This window comes from Oryza brachyantha, chromosome 10, assembly GCF_000231095.2.
Source record: "Oryza brachyantha chromosome 10, ObraRS2, whole genome shotgun sequence".
Classification (NCBI taxonomy): Eukaryota; Viridiplantae; Streptophyta; class Magnoliopsida; order Poales; family Poaceae; genus Oryza; species Oryza brachyantha.
The window spans coordinates 11,115,567-11,127,749 of NC_023172.2; the positions used below are offsets into that span (position 1 = coordinate 11,115,567).

At 36.8% G+C, this 12,183-nt stretch overlaps 1 protein-coding gene across 1 annotated transcript in view; it reads right to left on the bottom strand.

Moving 5' to 3' along the window:
• Positions 1–12,183, bottom strand: part of LOC102706882 (midasin) — a 35,711-nt gene that overhangs the window by 4,878 nt on the left and 18,650 nt on the right. The window contains exons 25-55 of the mRNA XM_040528290.1: positions 11,936–12,172; positions 11,675–11,810; positions 11,504–11,589; positions 11,340–11,416; positions 11,025–11,166; positions 10,865–10,954; positions 9,627–9,753; positions 8,991–9,145; positions 8,190–8,297; positions 7,505–7,657; positions 7,218–7,397; positions 6,617–6,814; positions 6,408–6,509; positions 5,743–5,970; positions 5,531–5,653; positions 5,186–5,267; positions 4,957–5,084; positions 4,720–4,884; positions 4,566–4,641; positions 2,965–3,077; positions 2,805–2,881; positions 2,618–2,731; positions 2,388–2,456; positions 2,144–2,303; positions 1,684–1,811; positions 1,512–1,609; positions 1,181–1,407; positions 836–1,072; positions 631–757; positions 493–554; positions 259–417 (exon numbers count right to left, since the gene is read on the bottom strand). Of these exons, the coding sequence (XP_040384224.1) occupies positions 259–417; positions 493–554; positions 631–757; positions 836–1,072; positions 1,181–1,407; positions 1,512–1,609; positions 1,684–1,811; positions 2,144–2,303; positions 2,388–2,456; positions 2,618–2,731; positions 2,805–2,881; positions 2,965–3,077; positions 4,566–4,641; positions 4,720–4,884; positions 4,957–5,084; positions 5,186–5,267; positions 5,531–5,653; positions 5,743–5,970; positions 6,408–6,509; positions 6,617–6,814; positions 7,218–7,397; positions 7,505–7,657; positions 8,190–8,297; positions 8,991–9,145; positions 9,627–9,753; positions 10,865–10,954; positions 11,025–11,166; positions 11,340–11,416; positions 11,504–11,589; positions 11,675–11,810; positions 11,936–12,172 (4,164 nt within the window). The remainder of the gene's footprint in view (positions 1–258; positions 418–492; positions 555–630; positions 758–835; positions 1,073–1,180; positions 1,408–1,511; positions 1,610–1,683; positions 1,812–2,143; positions 2,304–2,387; positions 2,457–2,617; positions 2,732–2,804; positions 2,882–2,964; positions 3,078–4,565; positions 4,642–4,719; positions 4,885–4,956; positions 5,085–5,185; positions 5,268–5,530; positions 5,654–5,742; positions 5,971–6,407; positions 6,510–6,616; positions 6,815–7,217; positions 7,398–7,504; positions 7,658–8,189; positions 8,298–8,990; positions 9,146–9,626; positions 9,754–10,864; positions 10,955–11,024; positions 11,167–11,339; positions 11,417–11,503; positions 11,590–11,674; positions 11,811–11,935; positions 12,173–12,183) is intronic.

Here is a 12,183-nt window from a genome sequence, read left to right on the forward strand (position 1 = left end):
TACTAGGCACATATTGCTGAAGATTGGATAGAAATAGTATTCAGGGCCTGCTTGACAAAGGTGTAGCTTCTCCAATAAGCAAGCTTGTATTTGTCTTAGCCACAATGCACTAGCACCCAACTTATTTGAAGCTTTTAATAGAAATAGTGCTTAATGTCCTTGGATTAGACCCAATTATAAGCCCCACGTTTAACCTGGTCTAGAGGTTAATAGTTGGCCAAACAGGCCCAATCAGAAGGTAAAAACAAATAAGTTTACCTTCGATTCAGAAAATCTTGTAACGAACTTTTGAAAAAGAGATGATATTGCAGAAACTTCTACTTGGATGTTGTCACAAGGGTCACAATGACAATGCATGAAGTTACTGAGGAGCAAGTTTGTGTCCATGATCATAGGCAGTATGTTGTCAAAAAATTCCTACATAAAAATGGAAAAAGGATAAGTCAAATTGTCAACCCAAACAACTGTGAACCTTTCATACTGCAAACCTACCTTTTGCTGCCACATGGAATTCAGCAGTACACTTTGGCATGACGATAGGTAGTCGCTATCACCTACAAAGGAATTATGAAATTTACCACTTCAATTTCAAAACAAGAAAAATGAATGCACAGATCAAGAAATTAGTACCTCCAGAACCTAACAAGAAAATCGCATGCCGAAACTCATTCAGTTGCTCAAACATATTGTAAGCAAAATGCCTTTGTTCAGACAACGTGGACAAAAGATGATTCATAAATGATGTAGCCCTATTAACCTGCAAATTGTTCAAACAATAAATGACAATTTGATACTAGAATCACCCAAGTACATGAATACTAGAAGAAAAACTGACCTCTTCTAAACCAAGATCTTTGTTGAATTTCAAGGAAATTTGTCGAAGTTGTTGCATCATTGCCAAACATTTGAAGTAGTGCTGGTTTGCACTTTTCCAGTTATTCGTGCTCAATAGTGTAGCATGAGCAACGCTAGCATCTTCAGATATTTTCTGTGAGGTGACTTGCTGCAGCAAATGTGTCATGATATATGACTGCTCTAGAAATGGGCTTGGTGCATCCAACTCGTTTCCCCACTGAAATGGAACCATAAATTACAGTGTATTGCTTTCAATTTCTTGCAGAAAATGTGCAGCTGAAAAAATTGGGGGATGTGGAAGACAAGCTTTTGACATGTAATGTACCTCATGAACCATTGATCTGTGCTTTGATAGCCCACATTCCTCAAGTGTCTTGAACAAATTGGATAGGGCAGTTTTCTTCTGGTTCTTCTTACCATGTTTCAAAATAGCACCGAAATCAGCTGCATTACAAATGCGCTCAATTGCCGCCCAAAAGAACTTAAATCTGTCCTCAAGTTCACTTTCATCTTGCCGGCAGTTTTTATAGTGGGAAACTACACGCAAAAACTCTGTTGAAATAAAAATTCAGAATCTCACTATGAAAGGAGATCACAAAATGGCAGTTTTGAAACACATGAGGACAGACAGAGAGAGAATGGGTGCAGCCTCAGACCTTTGTTGTGAGGAACTCCAATAGCAGTAACATTTGTCTGTTCTAAAGCTTGAAATGATAATTTAGCCTGATTTACCCACTTAGTGTACCACAAAAACCTGGCAGAAAGGACATCAGATTAAGTAGACAATATAGGTGAGGTTGCAAAATTTTCATATCTTAATGGGACAACCTTTCGCTAAGTTTCCCAGTGTCAACGGGAAACTCTGATTCAGGCCTCTGTTGATCAAGCCAACATGGAACTTTTCTTGCCGTTGATTCTTGATTTAGCAGGACTATCACAGGTTTTTGCAAAATATCCTATAAAATGAACATCCAATTAAATGCATTTTTCTAAATAATTAATGAATGCCGAGATCAATAATAAACAGTAAGCAACCCTTTAAGCTTAAAGCCCCTAATCTACATATCACTTAATTTTCTGGAAACAAATACTGTACCAGTTCTTATGACTTGCAATAAAGAGATAGATTCAAAATTTGGGACAGACAATTGGAGATTTTATGGCAACAATTGCAGAATGTAATGGCAACATATAGCACTTATCTAAAAAAATGATAGCACTTGCAAATCATGGCCCAATTGGTGCATTTTCACATAAAAGAAACTGACTGAAAGCAATCACCACATACATTGAAACGCCGCAGAAGCTTAAAAATTTTTTGCCTCGTCCTCTTGAAATTTTCAATAGAAGAAGTGCTGTGTGGATCTTGCTCCCAACGGTAAAGCTTGACCTGATCTTTCAAGTCCTTTTCTATGGATCCTTTACCAGCTTCGATTTGCTCAAGAACACTGATGCCATGAAAATGTCAACTAATACCCACCATGATGAAATGAACAAAAATACTTCAAATAAATCACAGAGAATTAACTCACAGTGGCAAGAACTGCATGTAGTATCCAAACATGTTGTACAGAATATTCTTGATTTTCTTCAGCAAAGAACTATCAAGAGAAATGCAAGTTAGAAAATTGATGCAAATTTTCAAACAAAGCATGCAGTTTCCATCATGGTGAAAAATCATAATGGGCAATGAGAAAGGAAACTAACAATCATGCTGTGCTAAACAAAGTGGAACAAGGCAAACCAGGTCTCTTGATCTCACCTAGAATAAGCACCAACACCAGCACCATCAGAAATCTCACCATGGAAGGCAAGTAGGAGGTGCAATCTTCTCTTGAATTCACCAACACTTGATGTTTGAATAAACTCCTCAACACTGAATTTAAGGTCAGCAATACATTAGAAAACATATAGGCAGACAAATAGAGAGAGTAAACACAGATGGACACCTTTTGATTATAGATAATTCATCATTCGATGAAATATCAGAGGACTGTGTAAGCAATGCTCGCAGTGGAAACCATAGCTGCATAAGTCCAAGAATATTCTGTTAGCCAAAAAAGCAATTATAAATTATTAACAAATGTTGCAAACCATAGTAGAGCTCACTTTTAGAGCATTGCTTTCATACTTCCCCAGCACCTCCTCAAGCAGTGTAGGCCAACATTCTAGCTCAAGCCTTTGCCATGAAGACATGATAATGAATAATGGTGGAAGATGGTCTGTGGACAAAAGAAAATTAATACAAGTTGATGTTGGAACATTTGGCAAAAGAGGAAAGAGAAGAGAGAGCACACAACAAATCATAACCAACAAAACACAAGAAGACAAATATAACTGTCAGCTTGAAGGAATAACACTTGGTCTTGGACTGAAAAGAGAATCTTACATATGACAGGAACTTCACTAAACCTAGGTTTTAAGGCAATGCTAAAACAAAACCTCAGGTTTTTCATTTTATTTTCATAAAGCGACGTGTTTACAGACGGTTTTCTGGTATGATCCCTAAAATCCTACTAACCCCATCCCAATATAAATGCAATTCTAGATTCAAATTTTGACCAAGAAATACTGCAATCCTATAGTACTAATTGTCCCATTAATCAGCGCATTCAAATTCGGTCAAGATTTTGAACCTTTAACCATCAATTTTATATTAGAATAATGTTATACTCCCTCCATCTCATAATATACATATGTTTGCCCTTTCTGGAAAGATTTAAGGAATGGGGTCATTAAATGAGGGATTGGATGGTTGTGAATGGTTGAGATAAGAAAGTAGTTGAAGAAAATTAATGAGATGGTTTGGTTGTGGTTGGTTGAGATGAGGAGGTGGGTGAAGTAGTTATTTACTGAGATAAAATTTGAATGCTAGAATTAGCTATAATATGAGACGGGGACAGTAAAAATCTAAGTTTATAATATTATGATATTACATTTCAAGGCAGATCTACCATATCAACATTTGTTTTTGTTTTTAAACTAAGGCCCTATTCCTTTTGGCTTGGGTCAACATTTGTTTTTGTTTTTAAACTAAGGCCCTATTTCTTTCGGCTTGGGATTATTATAATCCAGATTATTGGGAGTAAGCTGAAAGAAACAGACAGCTTATTGAAGTAGCTTATTATAATCTGGAGTCCAGCTTATTATAATCTGATAAGCTAATTTAGGTGAGCTTTTTCTAGATTATTGGGTGAAAAATTACTCACCATACCACCCCACTTCCTCTTTAGACTTGCAAACCGAATAATCTAGGCTCTAATAATCTAAGAAAGAAATAACTCACAGCTTACTCTACTACAGATTATAACAATCTAGCTTATAGTAATCTAACTCAATAATCTAGATTATAATAATCTTAATCTGAAAGAAACAGGGCCTAAGTGTTTAAAAAGTTATTGATTGTCAAAGTTTCAAAAGTTTGACCGAATCCTTGTCCTAAAAATCAAATATTTATGACTAGAGGGAATCTATATTAAATTCTCAACTGCTGGTCTGGTTTTACAAAAAAATGCAGTAATAAATAGACAAGTGGGAAGTGTGTTTATTCTTGGAAGTGAGATCAATAAAACTATCAAAGCACCATAGCATTCAACATTCTACATTTTACACTCTTACCACCTGAAGCTGAGATACAAAAAACGATGCTAGATATATTGCAAGATTCCATGTCCTGCTACAGTCAAAGGATACTCAAGATTCAGGATTACCTTTAAAGGAAAACTTGGAGTCATTTTCTTGCAATGTTTGAGCTTTCCCAACCAAAAGTTGCAATCCAAGTAATGCCTTCAAGAATAAGGAATTTGTGTGATAATTATTACTTAGATCCAAATAAGTTTTACACATACTTTATGGATACCAGACCTTTGAAAGCGGAGTGCTCAGGGGCATTGCCAAAAGGGAAGCAACTATGTCTAATATTTTCAGAAGACCAGGGTGACCAGGCCACTCATCCAAAAAGTATCTAACTTTTTCTTGAAGTGCAGTCAGTGGATCAACCATTTTGAACAGTACAGAAGGATTCTGATCCTGCAAAAGGAAAATGTATCAGATATGACAGTAACTGAACATCAATGTAGCACAATTTAAAATATCCTCTACCTTGTAAGTGTTATAGTTGCTGCATTCTTGAGATGGTGCACAAGTTTGTCGATATTCAATACAAATACGAAGTAGATGCTCAGGCATGAGTTTCTCATCAAATGTTGACGTTACCAATTCTGGCAAGTCTGGAAAAATAATCATGAAATACTTGAAGTCAAAATACAGAAATATTTTCTTGCAAGTCAAAATACCGCACTGCTCGAAATGATGACACATGGCACTTTACCTTTCAGTATTCTTGCTCCAAGATCATACGAGTCTAGAAAAGATTGGATCTTCTGATCGTCACTAATTCGGCATTTACTAGGCTGAAGTAAATTCACAAAGGAAACTACCACTTAGTTATAATGTACAGGATAATACAAAAGCATTTATTCAACAACAGCTCTTTTTTTTTATCTTTCGTTGATCTAATAGATACTAGACTGGGAAACATGCAACAACAGAAGGTAGAGCATTATTCTCATTTCCCAAACCCTATGGGTATCCTAGTGTCACAAAATATTATTATGTGTTCAAGAAGCTCTGGAGTTCAAAAAAGATTACATCTCTTTCTCCTACAACTATTTACCTTCTCAACAAGGTCTGGCGAACCAAATAACTGGTTATGTATTGTTACAATACATTTCAGAATAGATTCTGGTATGAGATCCCATGTGTCTTCAACAACACTGTTTTGCTCATCAGTTCTCTCCTGAAATAAACAGGAATACAACACTGATACATAAATAAGAAAAATGAAATTGAGGCATTGGAAAAGAAACCCACAACATATGAGGATACCATAATTTTAAGAAAATCCTGCTCTAACTTTTCTTCAGCATCTGCTACAGCATCGTCTTCTGCATCCATATCTGAAAGTGATGGCACATCTCCTTTAAAGATGTCATGTATATCAATGATCCGGGACCGGAACTTGTAGTACTGTGAATCATCATTTTCCCTGGCCTTCAAACTAGATTTCATGTCAACCCACATGCTTGTAAACTGGTCAAAAGTTTCCTTTAATGACTGCAAAAATAAGCAGGTAAGAGACCACACCTTCCCTTTCGAGTAATTGTGAAGATGAGTACCGAGTTGTCATGTGCAAGGACAGAATATTTTGGGGCAAAGGGGAGCAGACTAGATTATAATAGAAGTGATTAGAGGCCCTGAACCCTGACGCCGCAATGGAGCCTAGCTCAAAGCCGCACAGGCAAGACAGTGACGGTGGGGTATGATAATCTAGGAAGTACTTGGTATAAGGAGGGCCCTATCTAGGTCAAGGTAGCCATTAGATTGAGTCATCATAGTGCCCACCGGCCATGTCTAGTCTGAGCGGCGTGAGTTCGGCTCCGTTGTGCCGTCGAGGTTTAAGTCCATTACCTGTTACTTCCTTCTATTATAATATAGTATGTTCCCCTTCGCCACAAAATATTATATCCTTGAACATGACACAAAATACTTACCAGATAAGATGTTTTATCCAGGATAAGAGAATAGCCAACACGGTATGTTGTCCGCACTAAAGAGATATGATGGATTGATACTAGCATCTGGGAGTGAGACCTCTGTAATGGGTGCAAAAGAAGCATTACTAAATGCTTGATCTTTAAATTTTTATGACCAGAGAAACAACATGAATCGAATAAGATGGTACGAACTTCCATCCACTAACCAATTTGTCAACCACTTCAGCAACATTCAATTGACTTGACACAGCAACTAGCTTCTTCAACATCGTAAGGTCATTGACCTCACTGTAGCGAATTTCCAGTTGATTATCAATTCCATATTTCGTTAAATCTCGCATGTCAACTGAGACACTGCCAGTAACAGATGCACTGGGAAATTGCATAATAGCAAAAATTGCACCCTGCAGCACAGAAAAATATTAAAGTAGCATCATCAGCATCATATATTGAGTATGCCCTTTCTCAGTCACTAGGCAAGGAACTAAATTCTGTTTTTAACGTGTATATATGTACTCTTTTAAATGGGAGTAGGGATGGTGGGACCACTGTTCATCCCCTCTCTAAACCTAACATATGGTAGAACAGTAGAAGTCACTTAAGCTCTAAAATTCAAAACAGTTCGCAATGTGCCGATGTGATATTTTAGTTCTGTAACAACATATAGGCATTTTGCTAGTGAATATATATGGAGACAAAATAGCCTAAGGCATATCTATTATCAGCTATTGTTTGATGACACGGGTACAAATCTGGTCACAAGAAGTGCACCACCAAGTATGATTCAAACATAGCTGCAACACTTACCAGAGCTCGTTCAATATCATCTTCTTTTATCTTCTTCAGATATTCTTTCTCAAGATAACCAGACACAGCAATTGCCAACCCAAGTTTCATTTCATATACAGCAACTTGAATTGGTTGAATCAAATCAACATATTCCCCATACTCCTCTGTCAGTCTCTTGATAAAATTTCTTGATGTTATCTGCCATGACATAATTGTAAGGCCAATCAATATAGCTGAGCGATAACTGCCACTAGAACAAACTACTCTAGCTAGAAGACAACAAAATCAGTCCCAACCAAACTAACCTGCCAATTGCAGACTCTATCAACCACTAATTGCCCAATTTCGTTGCCATTTAAACTAGTCAACAATGACTTGCATTCAGACAAGCGTTCCTCAAACTCACAGCATGCTGCAATCATGCTCTTATGCTTAGACTGTGGAGGTCGAAATACAACCTGCAAAAAGTGTATGGGGATACATAATTATCAAAGCATTAACAATCTATATAAGAAAAATAACAAGCAGATCTATACTAATACATATTGATTAGTAACACCTGTTAACAATTCATGCTTGGAGGATCACCAATATGCCTAGAGAAAGCATATGAATACAACAAAACATAGCATATCTATACAAATATCCAGCATACCCTTGGCTGAGAATAGAGCCACACATACTGGTTGCTACAGATTGCTATGACATTTTTAAGAGTCCTGGGTAGATTCATCAAGTAGCTGCACTCATATTTAAAACATTAACAAAGCATACTGCATTATTCTGTCCTGTTCTTCGCTTGCGCCTAAAAGATAAAATATGAATGTTTACAGGAACACAGCCTGTTCTCAACTATTGTTGGAATAACCAGTGAAAGAAATCCTAGCAGCTTGGATCAACTATCATGCACTTTAGAAATATCATATGATGGGACATAAATAAATATCTAAAACTCCAAATTAAGTATTAAGCAATGAATGGCATATATACCTTTCCCCGAATGTTCTTCTCTTTGGTTTTGAGTTCTTGCAATAGCTTCTGATCATACCCATCTTTTGCAGAGCTGGAACCAGCCAATTCCTCACACTGATGACGAACCTATTATAGAACAACCACCAGAAATTTCCCAGGCTTTAAATATCTTACAAATCTTACTAGTTGTGATTTTTCTCCCTAAAGAACTGGGATACAGTATCACAGTAACATTAAACTACCTCCATTCTCAAATAGATGTCATTTTTAAGAATGTGTGCAGTTTTGGTAAATATTAGTACAAAAAAAGTACTCCCTACGTTTCGTATGATAAGTCACTTTGGGTGGTTTGTCCAAAGTCAAACCTCTTCAAGTTTCAACACAAAATAAATATACTATAAAAATATTCAATGGTGGATTTAAATAAACTAAATTTGGTGTTGTGTATGTTAGTATATTGTTCCATAAACTTGGTCAAACTTCAAGAGGTTGGACTTTGGATAAATCCAAAGTGACTTACACATGAAACGGAGGGAGTACTAAGATTTGTAATGTGAAAATGACAATTATATGTATCATGAAAAACACATTCACTTATGCCACCAAAGATTCTGTTTATATAAGATAAGGCAAAGTGAAGGTCAAAGGAGTATATCAGAGATTATTAATGTCCTAAATAACAAGTAAAGAGAAAGGTGTGGCAAAGGATACTTCAATATCAAATAAAAAACAGCTTACTACATGGTACAGCATTCTGCATAGCATGTTAATTCAGGACATAGTTCAAATTATGCACCCAAGAAATAAGAAACCATTCACCTTTCCTTCAAGTTCCAGTAGTGAAATCTTTTCCAGGATATGAGAGTGCATGAAAGCAGATTCAAATGCAGGATCTGGATTATATGAGCTCAACAATAACCGGAAACGCAATTCCCCAATGTACACCCAAGCAGCCCCAAGATGCATCAAATAACCTGCATGCCATGAAAAGTTAATAGTTAAAATAAGCATGTTGTATATATTGAAGTAGACAAGAACTCGGGAAAATAAAAACAAGGGTAAAGGCAAAAAAATCAAAAGCAGAGTGTCTATTGAAACAAACAAGACCTTTAACAAAGAAAAGGGCAAAAGTCAAAATACCATGCATTAGATGATTCCCAGTAAAAAAGTACAGTAAGGAAAGACAAGTGCAAATGACTTGTCACAGCTCATGCCACATCTTAATGCTGTTAGTAATGTCTCCAGATATCAAAGTTTGTGTTGGGTTACCATTTAAAAAAACACTATATCAAAAAATGAACTGGAATACAGTAGCAACAATTAGAAAATTCAAAGAAAAAACGATATATGTACACAAATTTAGATTATGCTAAGGGACCTAAAGACCATAATGGTTCAGAAACTATAAAGTGGCGATTCAATCATTCATTCAGAAGAGATCCAAAAAGAACGCACCCTGTGAGGACGGTGAGTGCAGCTCCAGAAGCAAGGACCCTATTAGCTCATGTGAGCCAGAGAGTGAAGCCAGTACTCCATGACTTGAACAGGATAACAGTGCACAGGCAGTGTCAAGATCTTCTTTCTGAAATAGAGCAAGCCATGCATGAAAATACAAACCACCAGCAAAGAAAGCTTAAAAGTGAAATAATACTGCTGTCAACAAAAATGTCACAATTGTCAGTAGAAATTGTTGACACACAAAAGTAGAAATGACAAGACAAAAATGAAACCATGGAATACATTTACACCGCTATTTGGTTTGGGGGTTGAGACGATCCATTGACCACTTGATCCTAAATAGTGTGTTTGGTTTGAGGAATGAAATAGGCCAATCCCTCAAAACCTCATCCCTCAAAAGTACTCCCTTGGTCCCAAAATGTAGCAAGTTCTTCACCTACTCCCTCATCTCAACCAATCACAACCATGCCCCACTAAGATTTAAATTTGCCACCTAATTCCTCATCTCAGCCAACCACAACCATCCACCTTTCGATTCCACCTACTTTCTTAGTAGATGTGTTATCCTCCGGTATTTCTTATATTTTGGGACAGAAGGGCCATATACCAAGTGAAGCAATGAGGAATGGAGTCATCCAACCAAATTTGAGGAATGATCTTGCGATGGATCTACCTATCCTAGATGATTTGGTTCCTCAAACCGAACAGCCTCTTTAACCATAGCTTGCTGGCTAAGTTTACGACTATAAAAGAAAATTACAAAGGTGTGGTATTTGATTATAGATTGAACAAGAACTGTAGCAACCGCCGTGCAAATGTATTAAACTATCCTTGTTTCGTATTTTGGGAATTGTATCCTCTGTCGTATTGTAAGTGTCTTATTTTGTCATATACAGCACTGTGTTTGTTCCAAGAAACCAAGCTACTTTATCAATTTTAGCTTCACATAGACAAAAATATCTATAATAGATGCACAGGAAATCAAGGCTACAGTTATCCATTTTCCCAAATCATTGCACCCAAAACTTCCCAAATATAACTTAATCCAACAAAGCTAATAGTCAGTCCCCTTAAAATGGACAAGAATATATTGGTTTTTATGTAGCATCAATGCATCCTGACACATCAGCTTAAGGGGTGGCACAGATTAAATAAATAAATATAACGGCTGTGCAACTTGCAACCACATGTACCACGTAAGGTTTCAAACTATGACAAAAGAATGGTGCACAAACCTTTACACAATGTTCGGACTGTTGTAAGAGGATGGACTCTAACTTGCTATACTCTTCTTGCTTGAAATGCTTCTTATGGACAACTATGATCTGCAATAGACCATCAGAATATATATTCCAAAGGGTGCCCCAGTGCAAACACAGATAAATGGAGTGCTACCTGTTTAAAGAGGGAATTGGCAGAAGAATGGAGACTAAGAACAAAGTTTCCCATGAATGAAACACCTTCCCAGAGGCTTCTTGATGAAATTCGAAGCACTAAACAGTTCTTCTGATAATCCATCACATGTAAATTATCTTGGCTGCAGAAACATAGGGTATTAAGAAAATTATTTACAGTTGGTATCCCTTAAGGCAGAAACATCTCAGTATCCCAGAAGTTAGGTGCAGGGAAATACAACAGCCATCAAAAGCAAAGATCCCTTCACTGTTTCAAAAACAAAGGAAAAAAAATGGATGAAAATAGAAATCATACATGATGGTATCAATTGCATCCAATTTGGTCAGGTGTGCAAGGTCGCAGGTTTCATCATGGGTAATTGAGAATTGAACCTGAAAATGAAACAATCAGATGATAAAGGAATCATGAATATCTCAATATAACTCTGGAACTGTATGAAGAGTCTTGTGAGGAAAAACCTTCGGTCTTCCAGAGCAATATGTCCACAAAAAAGTGTGGTAGTTGTACCACATTTCAAGAATAGAACTAGAAACTTTTACATGAACTGCATAACATGTGAATGCCAACTTGTAAGCTGTTAAAAAAATAATTTGATATGTTCTGTCCAAAATGCAGAGATCGCCTTTTACCGTTATCAACTCTAGCCCAAGCATGCTGAATCCACCAAATGATCTGATGTTGAGTAAACTCAACGGGAGATCTTGACGATAATCTCAATGAGAAATCCATAGCATACTTGAGCAGATATTCAGTGTTTGCAATAACCTGTGTCATAAGAGAAAAATGCTAGGAAATTATGCATGCCTCAAAATCTGAAGGGTTTACCACTTATCACTTTATCAGTTGTTGCAGGAAAAGTACCAAAATAAACATAGAGAGAAGGGGATAACCTGATGAGGTTCAGAGGAGTCCAAGTGGGCACACTTGGACAGCCTTTGCAGTAAAACAGTATCCAGGTTCAGGCTCTTCAAGTTGAGAAAAGGAAGACTTGCTACCCAACCACTGAAACCGTGTATGTTACATAAAGCATCTGATGAGACAGAGCAACAGAATTTTACTTCAGCACTTGAAGCCTTCAATGACAATTCAAGATTTTTCTTCTCCCAGCCAACCTTCTCAACAAGCCTCTAAATAAAGA